The sequence below is a fragment of the Larimichthys crocea genome, chromosome XI (assembly GCF_000972845.2).
Source record: "Larimichthys crocea isolate SSNF chromosome XI, L_crocea_2.0, whole genome shotgun sequence".
Taxonomy (NCBI): Eukaryota; Metazoa; Chordata; class Actinopteri; family Sciaenidae; genus Larimichthys; species Larimichthys crocea.
In genome coordinates, this window is record NC_040021.1 from 15,088,478 (window position 1) to 15,111,422 (window position 22,945).

The 22,945-nt window shown below is 40.7% G+C and overlaps 1 protein-coding gene across 4 annotated transcripts in view; it reads right to left on the bottom strand.

Moving 5' to 3' along the window:
* Nucleotides 1–22,945, bottom strand: part of plcb4b (phospholipase C, beta 4b) — a 64,358-nt gene that overhangs the window by 15,389 nt on the left and 26,024 nt on the right. For 3 of the 4 annotated variants that reach the window (XM_019268685.2, XM_019268684.2, XM_019268688.2), the window contains 12 exons: nt 14,155–14,252; nt 8,628–8,708; nt 7,731–7,790; nt 5,922–6,065; nt 2,921–3,000; nt 2,740–2,793; nt 2,537–2,618; nt 2,326–2,426; nt 1,841–1,898; nt 831–939; nt 439–649; nt 203–296 (listed from right to left, as the gene is read on the bottom strand). In XM_019268685.2, the coding sequence (XP_019124230.1) occupies nt 203–296; nt 439–649; nt 831–939; nt 1,841–1,898; nt 2,326–2,426; nt 2,537–2,618; nt 2,740–2,793; nt 2,921–3,000; nt 5,922–6,065; nt 7,731–7,790; nt 8,628–8,708; nt 14,155–14,238 (1,158 nt within the window). In that variant the 5' untranslated portion in view covers nt 14,239–14,252. Of the gene's footprint in view, nt 1–202; nt 297–438; nt 650–830; nt 940–1,840; nt 1,899–2,325; nt 2,427–2,536; nt 2,619–2,739; nt 2,794–2,920; nt 3,001–5,921; nt 6,066–7,730; nt 7,791–8,627; nt 8,709–14,154; nt 14,253–19,360; nt 19,456–22,945 lie in introns of those variants that run through there. The other variant, XM_019268686.2, reaches the window with a different exon arrangement.

Consider the following 22,945-nt stretch of genomic DNA (forward strand, 5'->3'; position numbering starts at 1 on the left):
GAGGAGGAAGAAAAATGAGAGAAAAAGATGAAGCATGATGAAGAGTTACATGAGAAGCAAAAGGGGAAGAAGCCACAGTATATGCAGTATTGTAGTTGCAACACAAGGGGGCAGACAGACCACATGCAATAATACTGAATCAGCCAGAAGAAGACTCTTGAAACTGTTGTGATACTATCCTGCTCTGTGTGTGTGTGTTCACCTTGAACAGGATGTCTGTGCACATGGCCTTGCCATGAGTGATAATGGGCTCCTGGTCATCTCCTTTCCCATCCCAGCAGTCCAGCTCCACACATCTGACAGGATAGAAATCACACAGATGATTTAATTGAATATATATGTAAAACTGAGAACAGATTTAATTTAGCTACGTTGTTTGTATAATCTGTGTTTACACCTTTTACGTGTACCATCTTCGACCATAACACACTCACGAACCTGCATCCAGACAGCAGGACCTGACGGTACATCTCTACTGAAGACTTCCCTCCAAACTGTCGCCCTGTCAGGTAAGTGTTGTGGGAGGAGCTGATGAAGTAGTGGGCCAGCGACTGGTCCATTTCCTGGTACAGCTCCAGCCGGTCCAAGAAAACTGGAGCATTTTCATCTGACATCAGGTACCGGCAGAACCCGTCACTGGACATGTGACCTGGGGGAAAAGGAATGAGGGAGTATTCATTTGTATTCACAAATTAAAATCGTAAGCCATTGCAGATATTTATCACTGAAACCAGTGGACTTGACTGAAACTATAGTTTCACAGGTACACAGGCAGGTGGCAGCACAGACTAAAATATCTCTGCCTGCTGTTTCCCTTCATGCCTCTTTACCTTTCTTCTTTAATTCTTCATCTCTCTCATATTTCTCAATGATCTGCATGGCTCTCTTGGGGTCGTAGAACGGGAACAGGATCTCATTTAACCTAGGGTCACGCTGGTTCTGAGGAGCAACACACGCACACACAATGATCCACACGTGTAGTCTTATTTCTAAACAAACTGGATCTAGCACAAAGATCTGACACACAGGACGGGAAACAACTTGATGCAACACAGGACAAGGTACCAACAGTCATATCAAAAATGAATCATTATTTGGACTGATAAAGTAAATCAATTTCTTTGATAGCTTCATCATTGTGGGCTCGAATAGAGAGCACTCAGGTATGAACAGGATGTAACAAAGAAAATGTTCACAAGAAACTGTGAGCCACGCCAAGAGGTGCTGTGGTTAAGTGTTTGCTTAAAAGCAAGGAAGTCGTGCTGGTTCAAGGCAGCTTTACTTTAACAGAACAACAGCACCAAAACATCATTGCAATGTCATGAAGCCAGGTGGGAATCTAAACAAAGCTCCACTGGCGGGTCTAGAACAAGATGAAGCAGCACGCATGCAACTGCACAGCGGAGGGACTAAGCAGGTAATCAACCACACAGTGGAGCACGGCCGCAGAAAACAGACAGCAGGAAGCAAGATGAGCCGAGCAGGAAGCAACAGGATGGAAACCTCTACCCTTCCATCACCATGGCAACACCAATCAGACACGGGTAGGCAAAGCCGAGGTATGGAGGACACAGGGAACGGGATGAGGCGGGAATGCAGAACAGGGGACGGACGGTTGAAGTTGCCCTTGCAGGCTGACTGGAAGTGAAATATTTTGACCGTCTCATTAATGTAGCTTTAATGAGGGTCAGCTGATGTCCAGTTTGGGCTGGAGGGCAACTTCTACCCAGAGCAGAACAAGGGGGCAGGAGGGGGGTGAGGCAGGGCAGCTGCATGGAGGAGGGGAGGGGGGCACAGGCAAGCAAAACACACAGAAGTTAATGAATGATAAAGAGCTTACTTCATTCAGAAAGCTGACTAACTGGTCTACAGTTAAATAATCAGTTTTGTTCCCATTGCTGCAAAGGAATTAATTAGAAAAAAAAAAAAAACACAAAATGTTATGCTTCTTAAAATAGTCACTCACAGTGATTCACACAATCAGTCAGTTTAAATTAGAAAGCAGTCTTTAAAAAAAAAAAGGTACTTAAATGTTACATTTTTAGTAATAACGTGTTAATCATCACTGGTAATTAATGTTGAACTGTGGAAGCAGGTTAGTGCAGCAGGCGCAGAGATATTTGTCCTGATTATTTCCAACAAGATGCGGCAGCTCACACTTTGGGAATATTAACAGTGGATATAATTGTTCTGTTTATGCACAGGGTAACACAGGTAGAATACAATGCAGGGGGAGCTACTGTTAAGTTATTTGGAGGATGTTCTATTATTAATTTTGAGGTATAAAATCAGTAAACGTTAGACATAAAAAAAAAGGACACTCACATGTTCTTGAAAAGTTCCTCTATGTCTGTGCGAGGGCAGATCTTCTGTGTGAGCGCGTAGAAAATGTCAAAGGTGAAATCTGATGGTTCAATCTCATCATTCTAGAGAGGATAAACAAACAATATGTGAACATGAGAGCTATAAACCTACAAATTAAAGTGCCACATATGACTCATCTGACCACTGCAGTCTACAGTTGGTGTTGTCTGACCTTTCCACTAGGAAGGCCAAGATCCTTGAGGGCCTGAAAGATCCCTTTTTCTGTCTTTCCAGATGCAAATGTTCGAGTAATGCTATAAAAAGGTAGAGAGAGAAAGACAGAGGACAGGTGAAGAGGAACGCTAAGTGAGACTAGACTGGAGGAAAATTATTTGGGACAGTGGCTGATCAAATATCCCCTCAGTTTACTCTTACCCTCTCACAGGAATCTTCCCATTCACATTGGTCAGGAAGCACATTCTCATCCAACTAAAAGAGAGAAGGAAATGAACTGGACTGATTTTTCACATTTTAGAGAAGACTAAAAGAAATGTTTTACAGTACTGTACAGGGCTCCGAATTCAGAGAATTACAACAAGCTGTGAGGTGCACTCACTGTTTCTTGAGGCAGGTCATTGGACAGACGTTGTTGGCCTTGAAGTTGTGAATCACTGACCTCAAACCCTCGATCCATTTCTGAAAACAGACACACACACACATACACTTTGAAACACACTGACCGACCAAAGCCCAACACAAAGCAGTCAAGAGGGTTATCTCTGCAGCGTGCGTTGAGTTTGGAAGTAAGCGTCTTTGGGGAAATAAACACAAATTAATTGCCTCTTAATTCACACACACACGGTCGAGCGCCTTGACAGGACAAGTGGGAACACAGACGTGGAAGCATACACACAATGACAAACACAGTGAGCTGTTGCAAGGCTACAAGCAGTGACGGTAAACAAATAGCTAGTGAAACTTTACATGAATACACTGGTGATTGTGTCAACAGTAAAGTAACTGAAGAACATTTTTGACCCCTCTGATTGTCTCTGATTCCAGCTCTCCCACTTCATGCTCCATCTCTCCTTCACTTCTACAACAAATTACGACTGGCATCATTATAAAAACATTAAACAAGATAGCGGGTTCAGCAGGGGTAGTCTGTTTGGGCATGTGGTGTCCGTGAACTTGTGTGTGCGTATGTTTGTGTGAATGTGTGTCTGCAAATGTAAATAACTCTGTCATCTCCCGAGGTCTGCTACTTAGGGCCACCTGCATGCTGTGAGGTGGTGATGCTGTCATGGTGTGTTTGTCTGTGTAAGTGTGAGAGAGGGAGAAAGAGCGGGAGGGGGGGGACAGAAATAGCAGGAATAAATGTGTTTTAAACTGTGGGGGAGGAGGGTGTGTACCTGGATCTGTGTGGATGTTTGTGTTTGTGTGTGTCCGTGGGCGTTTGCGCTTCAACCATCGGGCCTCCCCGCTGAAGGCTGTTACATGAATATCATTGGCAGCCCCGTGGCAAGTGAGCTCTCTGGAGCGCAAACATCATTTATAACACCCATCACCACAAAAACACCCCCTCATGGCAAATGCATAAACACCAACACTGTGGTGCCAAAAAAACAGATCTGTGCCGCCACTAAACATGCATTTTCAGTTTGGTTTGAACCTGGTCGTGTTTTTGAATTCTGGGGACAATGTAGCTGTGTTATGTCACTGTCAGTGGGCTTGTTTTAATAAGAATGATAATCTTTATTTAAAATATACATATACAAACAATTGTAAATGACAAATCGTGTGCAAGTTTACATAAATTCATATGACAAATTATTTGTTATTAGTTTATTTTTGGATTTACAAGCTCATTTTAGGTTGTCCATGTACTTTTTCTTGCTGCAGTTACTGTTAAGCCGCTGGGTCTCACTAGATTTGTCATTAAATAGGAGATAGCTGACTTTTATTGTTTTTTTTGTCTCTGCAGGTTTTGAAGTTGCCTGCGATCTTAAGCTTTGCCACAAAGTTGGTGATATTCTACACTTATTCCCAAGAATAGAACAAAACCAACATTGTAATTTATCCCACTAATAAGTATTGGCTGAGTAACAAAATGTGTTTATCCCTCTGTGCCCTAAACCTAGAGTACACTATGTCCAAAAATGAAAAAAACAAAAAACAAAAAACATAAATGACCCCCACTGTTGCACCGGGCGACATGTTCTATCATTATAATGAACACTGGACTTGTAGCTTATTTTGGGCCTTAAATACTTACCAGCATACTAAATGTGTACAAGTCTCTGGCTAAAAATAGTCCAAAACAGATGAGCAGTATTTTATAAAAACTGAAGAGCTCTGCAGTTTTTAAATACAATTACTTAGCTTTATATTTGTGACTCATTTTAAAAGATTTACCTCTTTTTTTTAAGTGATAAAAGGCTTGGAGCCGAGTGCCACAGACAGGGCAAAGAAGTGGAAAGAATTGAGAGACCCACTGACTATTACTGATAATACTTTTAACATGATTTGTTGGCAGTAAGAAAATCTGGAATGATGTCAATTCTCCTTTGAAAAACAGAAAACACTGGCTTTAATTCTTTGGGTAAACAGTTTCCACTATGCTACCACCAACACTGCACTTGTCCGGGTCATCTGAGTAGTGTCATTCTTTAAATTTGGAAATTTTAATCTGCACATACACTTAAGTAGTGTGGGTTATGCAGAGTTTGTACAATGTTTGGAGGTTTGCCAGCAGGGGTCAGCCATAATAATGTCTGGAGATTAAAAAAAGGAGAGACAGAGAAGAAGGAGGTGGTATCATGTGTCTGAGCCCAAAACTAAAATGAAGCGATGAGTGAGAAGACGAGTGCGATAAAGACAAAGGTGCAGAGGTGTTTCTCTACTCAATAAGGCAGTCAGATTTCTCACACAGCTTTTTCCTAAAAGAAGAAAAACAGAAAGAGAGAGCGAGAGAGAGACAGTGAGAGATGAAGAGAGCGAGAAAAGAGAGGAGAAAGAGTAGACAAAAAGGATCAGAAAATAACAGCTAAGGCAGGAGTGCAGGAGGGTGAGTTATGAGTTATTCCAAATGTGTCTGTTTATCAAAGTGAATCAAGGCCAGATCTGCCTTGTGTAGGAGTTGGCATATGAACCATTCACCTGGCAATTTGCTTTTGCTCTGTCACTGAAACAGCTACGAACAAACTGAAAGTGGGTATTTTTAGAAAAGACTGTGACAAGCAGATGTGCAGAAAGACTAATTCCACTAATTTAGTCCAAACTGCCAACTATGGTGATCCTTATACTTCAAAAAAAAAAAAAGTGAATAAAATAAAGAGATCCCTGTAAGTCGTCTCTTATGAATAGTCACTTGCCGCAAACAAACTTGTCGTTTTTGCACCTTTCCTTTGAACACAACACCACGTTAAGTTTACTAACTAAAATATACTTAACTAAAATAACTAACTAATAAAACTGCACTGACTGGAAATGAAAAAACATCAAACTTGTTCTGGTGTCTGCACGTCATCGGTATCATTGTGACATTTCACGTCCTCAGTCACTTAGTAAACGCAAAAGCACTGGGCTATGAAAATACGGTGCATCTGTGTATCTACCCTGGCTGTGTCTGGGTTCTCCGCCACCATGAACATGAAGTTGAGGTTGACCAGGTCAGTGCCGCTGCAGATGCAGATGATGCAGCCCTCCAAGTCTGCCTCCGTCTTTCCGATGGCCTCGAATGACGACAAGATCTTGGGGTCCTGAGAAAAAAAAGAAAAGAAAAAAATGGCTTTGATTAAATTTGTGACTAGCTAATGACATGAGGCTACATAGGAAAATAAAACATATACTGGTGAAACGGCAATTTACTTCATCATCTAATTTTACAACAAATAAAAACTAAAAAATAGACTGATATATATTTATAAGGCTTTAAATTGAAAGCAAAATACATTACAACAATCTGTACTAAAAACAAATAGCCGTGATCACACTAGCCCATGTTTTACAAGACATTAAATATGACATTTAAAGGAGCTGTAGTTACCATGTTTTTTTGTCTACAGAATAATTTACATCATCATCAGCACAGATCATCCTGACATGACTTTAAACTTCTGTTCAATCGGTGTAACACAAAATCTATGAAACATTTTCTCACTGTCAAAAACACAGCACGATGCCTCCCTCTCATCTTTTCAGATTTCAGTGAGCCACCCTCGTCACCATGGCAGACAGTAATGTATTTTTGTTATGTGATTAAATTAACAGCAACAGGCAACATGCTCGGTCGTTTTAAAACCTCAGCCAGCGATCCTCCGATGCAATTCATCTTTGGCTCGCTCATTGGATTATCTGAAACAGCTCTCAGGGCTTGTGTAACCGTGTTAGCCTGGGAGGAGAAGCCCTGCTATCAGCTGTCCTTAGGCTGCTACTTACAAAACAGCACAGAGCCTGTGAACAAACAGGAGGAGCGGCAATTAGGCCGCAGTGTCTGTATACGTGCCCGTACACATGTACGTCCACACTCTGAACCAAGCAAACAGACTACTGTCACCAGTGCACATACAACCTGGTAATGGTTATGTACACAGTCCTGTCGGGCTTGTGACTTTAGTAGCTTGACAGGTTTGCATCCTAATTAGAGGCACACATTCACATGGTTATTCCCATAACATCTTTCATAATCCATCCGGTCTGCATGACACCAAATAATGTGACATAATATGTTGAAGCTAAACTGCATTATAATCAATATTTAACATACTACAGAGGTTTGTGTTCGTATCTGGCTCAATACTAGCTAAATAAATTACTTACTGGTTGCCAGCTGCACTGAAAATACACAATAATGCAGCTAGTCAGTGCATATTGTCTGATTCAAGATCAGTTTCCCATTATGGTAGGAGGAAAAGTCCTTCTGACAGAGACACAGAGACAGGACATCTTATTCCTGTGAGCTGTTGATCCCACTGTGTGAACTCCTTAACCCAGTGATACCCCATTATAATAAGGCTGTAAGCACAATTTGTCATTATTCCTCTCTGGGTCAAAAGCACAAGCCTGGAGTGCAGAAAAAAGAGAAGTTTTAGCTACAACTGGGCCCAGACAGTGTGTAAATATTGATGAGTTAAATTTTTCATATTTATGTTATGCTAGTGCCTCTGGTGAATATGGTAGTTCAGGGAGAAGCTCAGCAGTAAAAGCTCAGCTGAGAGTCTCGGATCAGTCAGCCAATCGATAGAATGCACAGCTTAGCCTTGGCTAATTAAAGCATGAGTAACGTGCCTGATGTGCCACATCTCCTCAGATTTTACTGGGAGTGTCTCTGTGGGAGCAAGAGACTGAGCATTGGGTGGGGTGGGCAGTAAGTGTGAATGTTGTGGAAACTAACAGTGAGGAAATTGTCTTTCCTGAGGTCTCACCTTTGGGACGGCACCAACACGGATACTGTTGATGAGGGAACACTCGAGAACCTGGCCTTCCTGCAGGAGCGATACAGACAAAGATAAAAATAAAGAGGTAGAGGGAAGAATGTGATATCAGGTGGAGAGGGAGACAGAGAGAAGTGAGGGAAAATATTAAGAAAACAAGACGAAGACATGTTTCCAACACCTATAAAGTTTCCTCCTTTGTATATTGCTGTCAGATCAGCTGTTCTAACACATATCGGTTCAATTTCGAAATTTGATTCTAAGCAAGCCTCCGACCCCAGGAGCACCACACAGGATAAATGGGTATAAAGAATGAATGGAAAGATGTTTGTCTGGCTGTCTCCTACTCTAGAAAAATATAAACGCTTTTTGCTCCCATTCTTCAGGAACTGAAAGTCACACTTTTCCTCTTAACTTTTCTTCACAAATATGTTAAAATCCATGTTAGTGAGCACTTCTTCTTTGCCAAGTTAATCCATCCACTGGCATAACAGACTGCTAACTAAACAGCATGGCTATGGCACAGATGTACCTTTGTTAGAATCACTCCAAAATGTGCAATTTTATCTTGGAAAAAAAAAGAAACTGATTGGCTAGTACTTGCTGCCTTCATTAAAATATCATCTTATTGGTTTACCCTGATATTCCAACAATGACAATGAGTACTAGCCAATCGGAGGCAGAGTGGCCTGGGTGATGACTTTGCCCTCATGGGAAAAAAAACAACTGGTATCTGTATCCCACTGTGAAATAGTTTGGTGCCCAATTAATGTCTTTTTTTTAAATTCCAAGATTAACAAAAATAACAACGTCCTCTTGACTAATCAAAATCTTTCTTCCTCCTGGCAAACAAAAGAAGACACAAAAATGAGGAGGTTGAGGTTGTACCTTTCCCTCACTCTTCCAGGTGATGAAGAAACCATACTCGTCCACCCTCATCTGACAGTTGGGCTCAAAGATGTAAGGATCCTGCAGAGGGGGGAAAAAATATGTTTTATAAGAGCGGGAGCTTCATTAATAATAGGGTTTTATTTGACATGGGAAGACATTAAACAGGCAACCAGTTTAACACACACACAGAGCTTATGCAACCAGACAAACAGATGTAGCTCTAATTCATTTTCTATGATGTATAGTACCTGCCTGCCCAAGGGCACACTCGCGTGAGCATACACAGAAAGTATGTGCAAACACATTCAGTATGTACACACACACACACATGTTGCGTGCAGAGGAGAAGACACCTATTGCTAAAGCAAACGGAAAATGAGAAATGTGACTGCCAACTGTTGAATGCAAACAGTGCTGTGCATTAAGAGACAATCCTGGTTGTGTTGCATATGTGTGTGTAGGATTCAAGTGTGTTAACCCGGCTCCTATGATGCTACTGTACACACATACTCTAATGGTTCCATCTATCAGCTCATGTGCAACATGCAGCAACCCCTATTTGGTTCAACGGAGGTGTCGGAGCAGAAAATCTGCTAACATTAGCCAGCTTATCTTACCCAAACATTTTTCACTCAATTCAGTCAGCTGCTAGAAGCTGTGATTGCACTGACGAATAACTGTGTCACAGTGTTAGAGAGTGTGTGTGTGTGTGTGTGTGTGTGTGTGTGTGTGTGTGTTCATCCCACTCAGATCACACATCTGTAAAGGATAACGCATAAGAGAGAAAAAACAGAATAGGAGATGGCTGCTCTGTCAACTAAAATATTAACAAACGGGAACAGTTTGTCTTTCACACACACATTCCACACACTCTATTATTTCAGGATCATGCTTCCATGAAGTACACTGCTGCAAATAGGACTGAGCTGGCTTCTTATTTGGCTCTATCGTGTCATCTAAAACCACCATAAAAACCAAATGAACAATTCTATTCCCATTTAGGAAATAGTGAGACTGCTGTAAGTGCAGTTAAAAGCTTGACTCGCTTTCATCTGAATTAGGACCGACAGAGGCTTCATTTGCAAATAGTGAAGCCGACTCTGTGAAAGAGATGGTCCCAAATGAGCCCTGACTGTTAAGGACATAGGCTAGTGTTACCCTATCAGACGGCGTGTGCTTGTAAAGCTAAAAGCTTTATGGGAACACTCAGTCCCTCTGTACGCAAAAGAACAATCAGCCTGAAAGTCAAGCCATCTCTGGGCAGATTTGGATGGATAGAGACCCCTAGTTATAGCAGTCCAGTCTCATTTCAACATGTGTACATTCTTTCCTAAGTGGCTGAGCAAGTGCAGTTAAGCAAATTGCACATGTCTGCTGGTCACTCTTTTTTTGTCATGAACATCTAAACATGTTTTTCTGTGCTCACACACGCAGGTAGAGCACGTAAATGATTTATGTTAGTATGTCTGCACTGACTACATTAACCTTAAGTTAAACGTGTACACAGAAACTTGTTTACATGCACATAAATGACAATGGAGGGGATGTACAACACTCACACATATCCAAACAGAGTCATAAACTCACACGTTCCATACACATGCCCTCGAGTATTTAACATGCTATATTCCACTGACTCGGTGATAAAACATCCACCCTTCTGACTGGCTGATGTTCGACAGTGAATCATTTTGGTACTGATGATTCAGTTTGATTTCATAATGCTTCATAATTATTTTCACTCTCAGCCTTCCTTATTTAGTAATTTGAGCCATGTTCTTATGTCCTAATTTTTAGTTGTTAGTGTTTGAGCTAAGTTTGTTTTTATGCCCACACGCTGCATGTATAATGGGTTTATGTCACCTCTCAGTCAACTTATTACTTACTTAAGTACAGTGGTCCCTCGTTTATTGTGGGGGATACGTTCTAAAAATAACCTGCAATAAACGAAATCCGCGAAGTAAGTTTTACAATTATTATACATGTTTTAAGGCCGTAAAACCCCTAACCACACACTTGTACACGCATTTTGAACAGTATTCCCTTAGTTTGAAAAATGTGACACGTGCGGTTCTCCCTTAGCCAATTTAGGTCGCAGAACACAATGCGCGTTCATACTGTACAGTACGCTGTAAAACAAAAAGCATGCAAAATTACACTAAGAAAATCTGCGAAACAGCGAGTCCGCGAAAAGTGAACCGCGTTATAGCGAGGGACGACTGTATTACATTTTCTAATGTGAACAGCAAGCAAGCACAGCTATATTCATCAGGTAAGTCTATTTCTTGGATAGAGTTAATTATTTATTTATTTTATCCTCTAAAGTCTAATTCACCAAACCAATATTATGAAGTGAAAACTGATCCAGCCTGAGTAGGAGCTAGAATGAATACGCGAGAAACAGGAGTGTTTACTTGTTTTCAGTATCTCACAATTCTTATTTTCTCTTCTGCCAACTGTCAATATGAGGCTGTCAGTCCCCATGGAAACCAAACATCAGCCACATCTTAAGTGATTGATTTCCAATCAGCAAGACAATGAATCACACACGCGCACACACGCGCACACACGCACACACACGCGCACACACGCGCACACACACGCGCACACACACGCGCACACACACGCGCACACACACACACACACACACACACACACACACACACACACACACACTTTTGCTGTTTGCGTGACTGATCACTGAGGATCTCATTAACCGCTGACCTCCCAGCCCCTGGACTTGTCAAAAAGGGAAAGCTCATCTCACTTCCAAGACAAAAACTGATGAATTATTGGAAATCTTTAGAGTATTTAAAGCTTCCACCGCTGTACTGTACAGAGGCAAAGCTAAACAGAAAAGGCAAATTTAGAGAGACACATGAACGAATTGATAGAAAAACAAGAAAAATATGCCTGGCACCACTGCTACTGTTCATTTTAACAAAGGAATTACTAGACATGAAAATGCTTGTTCAAATACTCCATGATGGATATTTTTATTTTGGACAAGACAATAACTACATGTAATGTTGAGAGACTTTGTGTAATGATAGTGATCCCCTATAAAGCTTTGAACTGCAATGAAATCTACTTAGAAACACACACTAAAACACATGCAAATTACCTGTCTCTACCATCTGTCACTCAATGGGGTTTCACTCAGTGGAGAATGTTTTGTGGAAAAGATCCATGTTGTTTAGCATATTTGTGTGCCTGTGTATGTATGTGTGGTCCTTCATTTTGCTGCAAGTCAAAATAATTCAGTTTAAAAGGAACTTCTTTGTTTCTTTAATGCTTCTCTCTTTTACCTCTATTGTTGTTTATTCATTTTTCCAGCAATAAATATAACAAAAAACGAACTTACTACAGAGCAATTTCACTGTACTCTATAGTGGATAATTTTTTTTTAATGAAGCTCCTGTTCTGGCACAACACTGCTCACTGTCAGCCCATCCCCCACCTTAAGCAACTCAATTAAGGATGAAAAAGCACTGTGAGATCATCACTAAGGTGGGCGGCGGGCAGTAAACAGACGTGCAGTTTGTAATCATCACACTGCACACTATGCTTGGCTTATACTGTTTTTTTGTCCAAATACCTGGAAACCTACTGACATTGTGATCAGCGTCAGCTGTACTTTGTGTTAAACGGTGAACATGGTGAATATTACACCTAAACATCAGCATGTTTGTCTTTGTGAGCATGTTAACATATTGAAATTAGCATGTAGCTGAAAGCACTCTATACATGTACTCGTGGGTGGTTAGATGACAGTACAAACGATAACCAGACTTTTTTTTGTCTATCAAATAGCTTCTCCTCAACTAACAGCATACAGATGCAGACATGATGCTAAAAAACCTGCAGAGGAACTGTTTGACAGGGTACACTCATTATGATGAGCGTGTGTGTGTGTATGAGAGGGACTGATAAAGAGCATGTCTATGTCCGTGGGTGGACTTGGCGTGTAGACGTCATTTCAATCGAAGCAGATGTCCCCTGCAGGATTTGTATTTTCCAGGCAACAGAGTAACTATTCACTCACTCAAGTTTTTTTTCCCTCGAGACATGCACTTGTCCCAGCAGATATCCTTAATTCTAACCTAAGGTGACTGCCAGGGGTCGACCTTATTACATTACATTCAGGCCAGTCCTAACCCTGTCCTGCCTAAGCCTGGCTCATATTCACAGCAACAACACACTGAGGACTTTCTTCAGAAGCATGCCGGCCCAGTTTCATGGCTCACTTTGACATGGCTGTGGATTTGATGATGCTTTTCCCTATGCTCTTTCAAGTTTTCTTCTCTGCCTAAGAGGGTTCCTCCTCCCCCCGCTCATGCCCACATAAACGGAGAGGACTGAGGGGATTTCCTGATGTGTGCAAAGGGTGCGTGTATGTCTGTGTCTCTGTGTGTGTGTGTGCATGCGCGTGTGTGTGACACACTTTGCCTTTGCTCGACAAATGTCCTAGCTAAGTGTCCTGATTAAGTTAGTCAGAGGAAATGTGGGCAAAAAGACAGGAAGACATACACAGGGTCATACACATACAGATACTCATAGACGTACACAGAGCAAGATGGATATTTGTTGATACTAATGTTATTGTTTTTATTTATATTGACATTGGATAGACAGGCAATATATTATATTATGGCTGTGACTGACTAATTATTTTATATTTTTTATTTTAAAATATGTGGCATTTATATTTTAAACTTTTTATTATTATTATTATTTTTTTTATCTGTTGGTGTTTGTCTTCCATAAAGCACATTTTACATCCTGATTCATTCAGAATCTCAACTTGGTGATACAACATTCAGACAGTCTGCATGAGCACATCTCAGTATTTATACACTTCTTTCTCTCCAGAGCTGTATTTTTCCACCAATTCCAATCAAGCTCTGCTTGGACTTATAAGAAAATCAATATTCCAGTGAAGAAAATTATTAATGGTCTACGTAAAAACAAAGAAGCCCCTTGAGGCAAATTGTTATTCTTGATACTGGGCCGTATGAATAAAAACTGACATGACTTGAGCACGTTCACACACAGATGATCTTTTCAGGGTGCTGATTGAAACTGTGTTGCAGACAAGCAGTCGCCAGGCAGAAGCTTCTTAATGAGGCTGATCAATGTGGCTAATGACGTATCAGGTTATAAAGGAGACGCCTCTGCTATGTTATCTCTGTGTGTGTATGCATGTGTGCACGCTAATGACTAACCCGGGGATAGACATTATGGGTGAAGGATGATAATAAGAGAGCAAATAACCTATGTCAGTATCAACAAGGTTATTGACAAACTCATACAGCTTGCCACACAGGCTAAGGCACCAACGATATGCTTCACTTCATCAGGAAATTACATGATGTGCTGTAATGTACCATGAATCAGGAATAAACAGGTTAAGAGGCTGGTTATTTTTATATTTGGAGCTGTTCTATTTTTAGTTTTTTATTTATTTATTACACTTTTTAGAAACCTCAGTAGCATCCAAGAAATGCGTCTTTTTTTCTTTTACCTCATCAAACCTGTCGAAGGAGGTGCCTTCCTGCATGAACTCAGGCAGGTGCTTCTGCCAGTTGAACTCGTAGGACTTTGTCATGGCTGCTCACAAACCTGAGAGGAGACAAAGAGAAAAACAGGTGTAAAGGCCCGTGGAGGTTTCAAGGACAGAAAGCACGCCACAAAAGCACACACAATATCGGCCTGTTTCTTTCCTGTAGCCACAAAGAGTAGCTACTGTACCTGGCCCTCCAGGGGTTCATCCAAAAATACCAGAGAAGTGGAATAATTACATGCCAAAACATTTATCAATAAACAGCGCCTGATGCAGGATTTATAGAATAGTCACCACAGATCACAAATAATAAACAAACAATCTCATTTCCATTAAGAAGAATGAATATTAATAAACTCGGGGTCACGGCATTACAAAAATTGACTTCTGACAGTGTTACTAAAGGAACTGTAGACATAGCTGTTATCATTATATTATGTAGACTCACTGGCAAGTCTCTGAACGCTGTGTTCAATAGAGACTGGGGTCTTTCTTTCAGTTTTTGTTGCTAAAACTGGGTGGAAACAATTAAAGAGTTTAAATTCATTGTGTTTCAAAGTGATTCTCAACAACTCCAGGTTGGTTCACCACAGGGAGAATGGAGGGAGAGCACAGCTGAGGTGTGTCCTTGAAGTAAGGGTGGTACGTTTACTGGCAGTCGTTCTACATTAGCTGCCGTTCATGCAAGTACATTATGTAACACATTAAATGAATAGAGCCACTATTGTAAGCAACACACAAAATAGCCTAGAGCTTAGCAGTTCCATGACAAACAGAGAGGAGCAACATATTTATCATTCGTCCCTGTAAATTCATTTTATATTTTACACATGCACTGATTCAACTTTCTTTTTTTATTAATTCCTTTGAGTGTTTGGCTTTATATAAAATAATCTAATGGATGAGATTTACTAAATTTTAAATGTATGGCACATAATGCTAACACTCGCACTCATTTCTTGCGTTGGTTTACCTTGAACCGAGATGTTTTCTCGGCACAGGGATGTGGGCTTTTACATTAGGTAGTGACTGCAAACAAAACCATGACCTATTAGTGACAAGATAAAGGAGCTAGCCTTGGTCTGGTGCACAATGACATTACTGAAAAGCAGAAACAAATCAATCACTGGAGTCATAAAATTAACTGATTATGCGTTTACTGGAAGTCCAATAGCACAAGGTTTAAACAAACATCTTGCATCACAGCACTAGGCCACATACCCTTTCAGTCTCACAGTATTTCAGTGCAATGTTTTGACAAACAAGACAGGCATTGCTGAGTAGTTGAGCTGCAACAAAGAGTTTATAGTTTATGGTATGCAGTTCTTCAATTTTAAAATGTTTGAAAATATTTATCTTGGCTTTGCTAGTATCAGTATCAGTAAGTATGACGCACTGTAATACATCTCCTACGAATACATAGTTATGGTGGGTGCAGCATATCATTGCAAGGTAACCACTGGTTGGGACTAAACACCACAGGTTGAACATTTCCATTCAGTCTACTTTTATCTCGTACTTGGCCCCAAACAGTCTAGGTGTGCAGTGTACTCCTCTTCAAACGTACAAAAAAAAGCGAGTCAGGCTTGATTCATGTGACACACCTGCACGTGTAGCATCGCGCACGATATCCAGCTTAGGGAGGGGAGGGGGTGCCTGACAAGAAACTGTAATATTGTTGATGACACCAACCAAATATAGGCTCTCCTTACGTCAGACTCAAATGTGTCAGGCATAACTGAGAGAGAGAAGTACGCTTGAGAACGTGACACACTATGTATAGTCTAAGAGCTATGAAACTAAGTCATTATGGGAAGACTCTGAGGTGTGGTTCGATTTTCTTTCAGTCTGTAGGACTAATTTCCTTCATGATAATAATTACAGGTTTCTTTGGGTTTTCATCACGCTTCATCAGAGAGAAGCAAGAGAAAATAAAAACAGCGAATGGTGTGAAGAGGTGAGAGAGGGACAGATGGAATAGAGAGATGGAGAGAATGACACGAGGAGTGCAGAGATAAAACAGAACAGTGGTGGGCATGGAGAGGTGGATGAGTGAAGCAGCTGTGTGTGACAGAAACTGTTTGGAGAGGCTGGGGGACTGGGTGGCGAGTACAGCGGGAGGGATGTCTGCTTTTGATGTGGGAAGCACAGATCAGAGACAACATCAACAGAGGCGACAGAAAACTACTAGCTGGGAGGGCTACAGTCCACCCCCGGGATGACAAATGCAGATGAAGAAAGGCTTTTGAGAGGTCTGTGGGCTGTCTGTACGAACATACAGAAAGGCTGTGCAATTATACAGCAGCTAATAAGAGCTAATCTCGCCCCCATGCGCAGGTTCATTAAAAGATACAATTACTCTTGATACAGAGGGTGGAACCATCGGAAAATGAGAACACTCCTTTTATTTGCTTAGCTCATTTTGGGTCCTGACCCAATAGTGAAATCTGCTATATGTCACAGCTCTACAGGAGGTTTAGCAGCGAGGCTAGGTCAATACACTGAATGATGTACGAAAAAGAGGAGCCAACTTCATCAAACCCTCCACCCTCCGCCATCTGTGGTGTCCTACCAGGGGACTATAACACAGACACACACATCCTGTCAGGGGACTGAAAACACAGATGCACACTTCCTGTGGAGATTAAGAAGTGAGGCTGGGCAGGATTCCAATAATCTCTCTGCCAGCAGAGAGAAGACTCGTGTAAATAGGCTGCACCCTGTGTAGATTTTTCAATAATACTAAATCAAAACTGAAAGAAATGTATATTCCTAAATCGGATTCAAAATGATTCAGAAAGGACAAAAATCACATATCTAATTTAGACTAATTGGGCTGTGCTGTCCTGTCTGATGTTAGCCTAGATCTTGCCACTCTCAACAGTATGCATTAGATAACATTTTCCTCAGCGGAGTGAAATCTGTCCAATAGCAGCGCTGCACGCTGAGGTTCTGTAAGGCCATGGCAGCGCCCACATCGGGCCTCTGAGCTCCTGGACGTGTGAGCTCGCACGTGAGGAGCCGAGGGAAGCTGGAGGAAGCGAGTGAGGTCCGAGCCCCCTGTCCAACCCCTGACAATGAGATAATTGCGATAGATAGGAGCCCCGTGAGGCACACTGTTCCCAGCCTCCTCATCTAAAATGGCAGCTAGGGTAACACCCAGCGGTCCCACACCTCATAAACTAAAATTAGGCTACAGCTACATCAGTCAGCCAGTGGTGGAAGGTTTGACTGGGGACACACTCAAATGGACAGAAGTGAACAACACACACACACACACACACACACACACACACACACACACACACACACACACACACCTGACATGGCTAGTACAATAACCAAAGTTCTTCTTTACTTAATACCTGTCGTGGATTAAGCATTAAAGATCTCCAATATTAAATATAACACATTTTGCAGCTCTGTTGAACCAAGTGAAACTACAGGAGACTGAGGGAGAAAACAAAGACCTGTTTCGTCAGGCTTACTTTCATGCCTCATTTGATCTTACAGCAAGAATCATCACCTGGCGTTACCATCATTATGCATTAATTTCAAATTTGACCCTATCTAACCCGCTTGAGTCAAGGTCTGGGTGCTAAAAAGATATTCAGCTATGGGAAATCTCCAAAGGTTTATAAAAGTAGCACATCTCAATAGAGAACTTAAAAGAGGATCACAGGAGTTACACTTTCAAATAAACCAGAGGAGTACTTACTGAAGATTTATGGGCTACTTGATACAGCACCAACATTTTTATTACAATAAAGCTTACGATAGTACCATATAATAATAAATCAAGACCATATCATGTTGTTCATTACTGACTTTCCCTGTACCGTGAACATGGCTTTGACTAGGATGATAGCCAGAGCACTATAGTATGCATATATAGTATATATACGCAGGGTCCGACATAACCCATGGCCCGATGGCTGGGGCCAGTAAAAGCATAGACATATATACATAGACTAGCGCTGAATCTTACGTTAACATCGCCGCCATATTGGATAAGGCAGATCTGCCCGTAAACTAATACAAGGAAATGGACTGAACTTCATAAAGCGCCTTTCTACAAAGTTCTTTAATTTAATGTCTCTTATACACCCATTCACACACACACTAATATATCTGGGAAACAAACAGGCACCAAAAACAACGTATGTAACTTTTAAAGTGATGATTATAAATGTTTACTCCTTATGTAAGCACCAAACCAATTTATGTATTTTTCTAATGCTGAGTGTTTACAGCTACTAATGTGTGTAACACTGTTACTGTGATGATAAATATTGAAATATTTATATTTAACATTTAATCTGTGTCTATAATAACCAGATCCTGAAATGTAGATGTGACATGAGGGATGAATAAAGAGCACTAACAATTACATTACACGTGAACATATATACATACATATAGTACACACACACATATACATATATGTGTGTGTGTGTGTGTGTGTGTGTGTGTGTGTGTGAATGGGTGTATAAGAGGCATTAACATAAAGAATTTTGTAGAAAGGCGCTTTATGAAGTTCAGTCCATTTCCTTGTATTAGTTTACGGGCAGATCTGCCTTATCCAATATGGCGGACCCGTTGACGTATCGCGACCTACGACCAACCCGCTCAATGCGGCGTCAATGTATGAGTAAAAGTCTATGAGTAAACGTACATGCAGGGCGAGTTGATTGGCCAATCAGAGTCATGGGTAAATCGAAATTTGAGATTTGAATTTTTACCGGGAATTTCACCGGGAAAAAAACGTTAAAGTTGTTTGCAAAACACCGTTTAGACAAAGAATAATAAAGAAAATGTCCGCTAAAGAGAACTACTACTTTACTGTGTATGGTGGCTGAGCGGGTGGCGGACAACCCGGCTGCCGGTCCGCTGAACTTTTGGGCGAGACGGGCTACCAGCCTACAGTACCTAGCAGCAGGTGACTAAACTAATCAACGCTGCCTACCGCACAATTAAATCTGAGCAGCCCTTCGTGTCTTTCGAAAAGACGGTCGCTCTTCTAACGACGTCGGGTCCCAATATTGCTCCGATGTGGCATGTCAAAGGTGAGTTAAAGTTCAAAACTAACAGTTACAAATTTGTAGTGTGTAAATTTGATCATACAGTTTCATAGTGCTCATATTGTTTAGATCCAAAACAATCATACCTGCTTACAGTCTCGGCTGTGGCTTCAGCCTTCGTCGGAGCTGTCAAAGCGTCTTTGTGTAACGTGTCTCCCACAAACCTGGGACAACATTTTACACCGATGGCGTGAGGGCGGAGGACGGGCGCGGCTGGGCTGGGGAACTTTATTTAGGAAGATTTCCCGTACCTGTCCGCTGTTTTAAGATACGTCACACCAAGACGCTTTGACAGCTCCGACGAAGGCCAAAAGCAGGTATGATTACATCATATCCTTACTTACTTGTCTGGTCACAAGAAACTAAAACTATAATACCTTGTGGATACGTTGTCCTAACTACTACTTTTTTATTTTTCAGGTTTGGAAATGTCTGGAGGGTCCAGACCTTGAGCACTTTAACTCCATGTCTGTGGTGGACAGGTGGCTTGCAGCAGCAGACAGAAGGGGCTTGGAGTGAAGACACACACACACACACACACACACACACACACACACACACACACACCTTTTTTCCTCTCACTGTTCTACGTGATTGTGTTCTACGGCAGATGCATTCTTAGTTATTGACATTAGAAAGAGAAATTATTATCTGAAATGTGTAAATTGTAAAATGTATATGAAATGAATTTAATAAATTAAAATTTAGGTTAAAAAAAAAGTTATTTTCAAGGAAAAAATGTTATGTTGAGCCCTGATACTATAGCAATACTGTAAATGAGTTACAGGTTCAGTCACTAGTCTATTAGGCATATAACAGCTGGAACATGATTGGCCAATCTAGCAGCTGGAACAAGAAAAAAACAAATACTTCTTACAAAAGTATTAAAAGTATTTTAATTTCAGTTAAACATATTTTCCTGCAGCTTTTCTCCTTTTGTAGCCTCAGAAGCAGGAGAAATGTTGTTTCTTTGCTCGGTGTCAGACTTTATCTGGAGCAGCTGGTTGGAGTTAGAGCATAAGATAAATGTTTATATATATATATATATATGTGATGGTTTTCATCATGCGACTTGACAGTGATTGCCCAGGTGCTCATGGTTTGACCATGTATGGCCTAAAGTTACAGTCTCGCCGTTTGGACGTAGGCTGGACCAAGAATGATTTGCTTTGTTGTGTTTTTGTTATCTTACAGGACCAAAGCTGTTGAACCTGAACCTGGCAGATCAGCGTCAGACAGTTAATATATTACACTATAGACCAGGACAAAACCAAAGGCAATTGAAGGCTAAGCAAACAAGCACTGAACACAACTTTAGGTGTACTGACAGTTGAGTTGGCTTGCTGTTTCTCCACCACTTTGTCATCCTGTTTTGTTCCACTATACATCTCCTGAACCTCTGTAGTGAGCTAATTAATTAATGAAAATTGACTTTCTCTTCTGACTGTCTACGGCTTTTCCCAAAATATTTTACTTTTAGGTGTTTTTCTAAGGGGCACCTTGAGATAAACAAACATGCATCATTCTGTTGTGCTATTATTTTAGATCACAGCTAGCATCTGTCAGTTTGTAAATCAAAACAATGACTCATAAACACCGCTTCATAACTCAATAATACACCCATGGGTATAGCTAATTTGGCTTTATGTCCAATATTTGCGCATGTTTTTCCGTCTGTGCCTATTAGGCATTCAAGTAGGAAAAAGATGATTTTGACTTGATCTTTACCTGTATTCCTGTTTGAAGCCATTCAAAGATGAAGTGGGAGATGAAGATCATTTTCACCTCAGGTTTTAGAAATCTGCATTTATATCACTTTCCAAGACTTAAAAGACTTGCTGTTACCATGACATTACCAAACAGGTGACACCAGGTGAAAGATTTCATGTCTAATTGCTGTCAGATGGTAAACCTACTTCAGTAATGAAGAGGATGCGAGGATTAGACAGAAGGAGATGGGTTTAAAGGACTAGTGAAAGCACACATACCGATATTTGCAGTTAGTCCGGTTCATTAAACCTCTTTACACTTTCCGTGTGGATGGACTTTTGTGACCTAAAAGAACATAAAAGGAGCAAGTTGTCCCACCCTAGATGTCAATCAAATTTGGTGTAAACATAACTACACAGTTGAGCTGAGAACTTGAGCTCGAATTTAGCTAAAATAGCTGAAAACATCTGTGTAATTCTGTGTGTGACACGGTCAACAAAGAACTTCCATGCATAAACTCTTTAAGTTGGCACTTGAATTCAAAGGGAATGTTGCAGGACAGCAGCACCGTATGTAGGATTTTATGCAAAAGATGGGGGCAGTTGCAGTAGCTGCTGTTTAGTCCAATACAGGTTTGTATTAGAATCTTACCATCATGCAACTGCCTGTCTGATGGCTTCCCAGCATACACTAGGGCAAAGGAAGTATCATCGTTATTGTAATCTAAGTTAAGTTCTGCAATCTTTCCACTGTGGTTCCCATTTCCACGTTGTATGTTAAGTTTGAGTGATGTTGCATGCATGACTACTGTGGTTGTCACCCATGTCTGGCATCTAATGACTTGAATAATCTGTCAAATACACTTTTTTTTTTAAATATTAAAACTGTGGTGGGAACCATGATTACATCCATGATTATTTGTTTCTGTGACTTCTGGATTACTGTAAAACTACTCATTGTGATACAATAATTAACAACTGGTTGTTATGTTGATCAGATTTTCAGTAACCCTGTTAATGGCACCAAAGCTGAATTGATTAATTCTGATTACACAATCATACGTTGACACGTGATTATAGAGTTGTTACCTTTATAAGAACATACACAATTAGAAATTTTAGAAATGAATCAAATTATCTACACAAACTTGTCTTTATACTGAACTTTATAACCTTAAACCACATTTTAAGCAGGTTTAAGTTAAACCTCAGATATAGTGACATGTACAGAAGTTTAGGTTGTCTTAAACGTTCTACCACAGTTAAACTAATGTGAGAGCTAATCCTGCTGCTTCATGCAAGCTGCCACCTACTCTCTCCTACTACTGACGCACGGCTTTTAACCCTCTCAGTCTCACCAAACTGGAAACTAACCACCTGCTTTGGTAAGAGCAAGGTGAGGCAGATAAATGCAAAGCATTTAAACAGCACACACAAAGTTACTCTATCAGTTACTGATAAGAACACAATTTACCCACATAGGCACATACACACACATAAAATACACTGTAATTTACTGCAGAATGATTTTCTTCTTCCTTCCACAACTTCAGAGTGATCATTTACTGCTTGAAAATCTCATGTTTAATAACGTTCTAACTGTTTTCATTATCAATGATTGAGAAGATCTCCACAACACCACAGGCAGAATATCTCTCTGCGTAGACCCCTTTTCAGAAAGGGAAATAAAACCACACACCTAAATACATTTTTTTAAGAACTTAAATTGTAAATTCACATTTTACAGTTTTCACAATTTTTCATATACAACCTGTTAAATATAGAATGGCTCTGCCTCATCAGATAAGCTGCCTAGCCACTTTCTAATATATCTTTAACAATATAGAGAATCAATGATACATGTGCACTTTTACCTGCCTAAGATTCTCGGGAGCCTCGAGGAGTGGAAAAGGAACTAGCTTTGTTTAAACGCCGGCCAAGCTTTGCACACACAGAAACTTA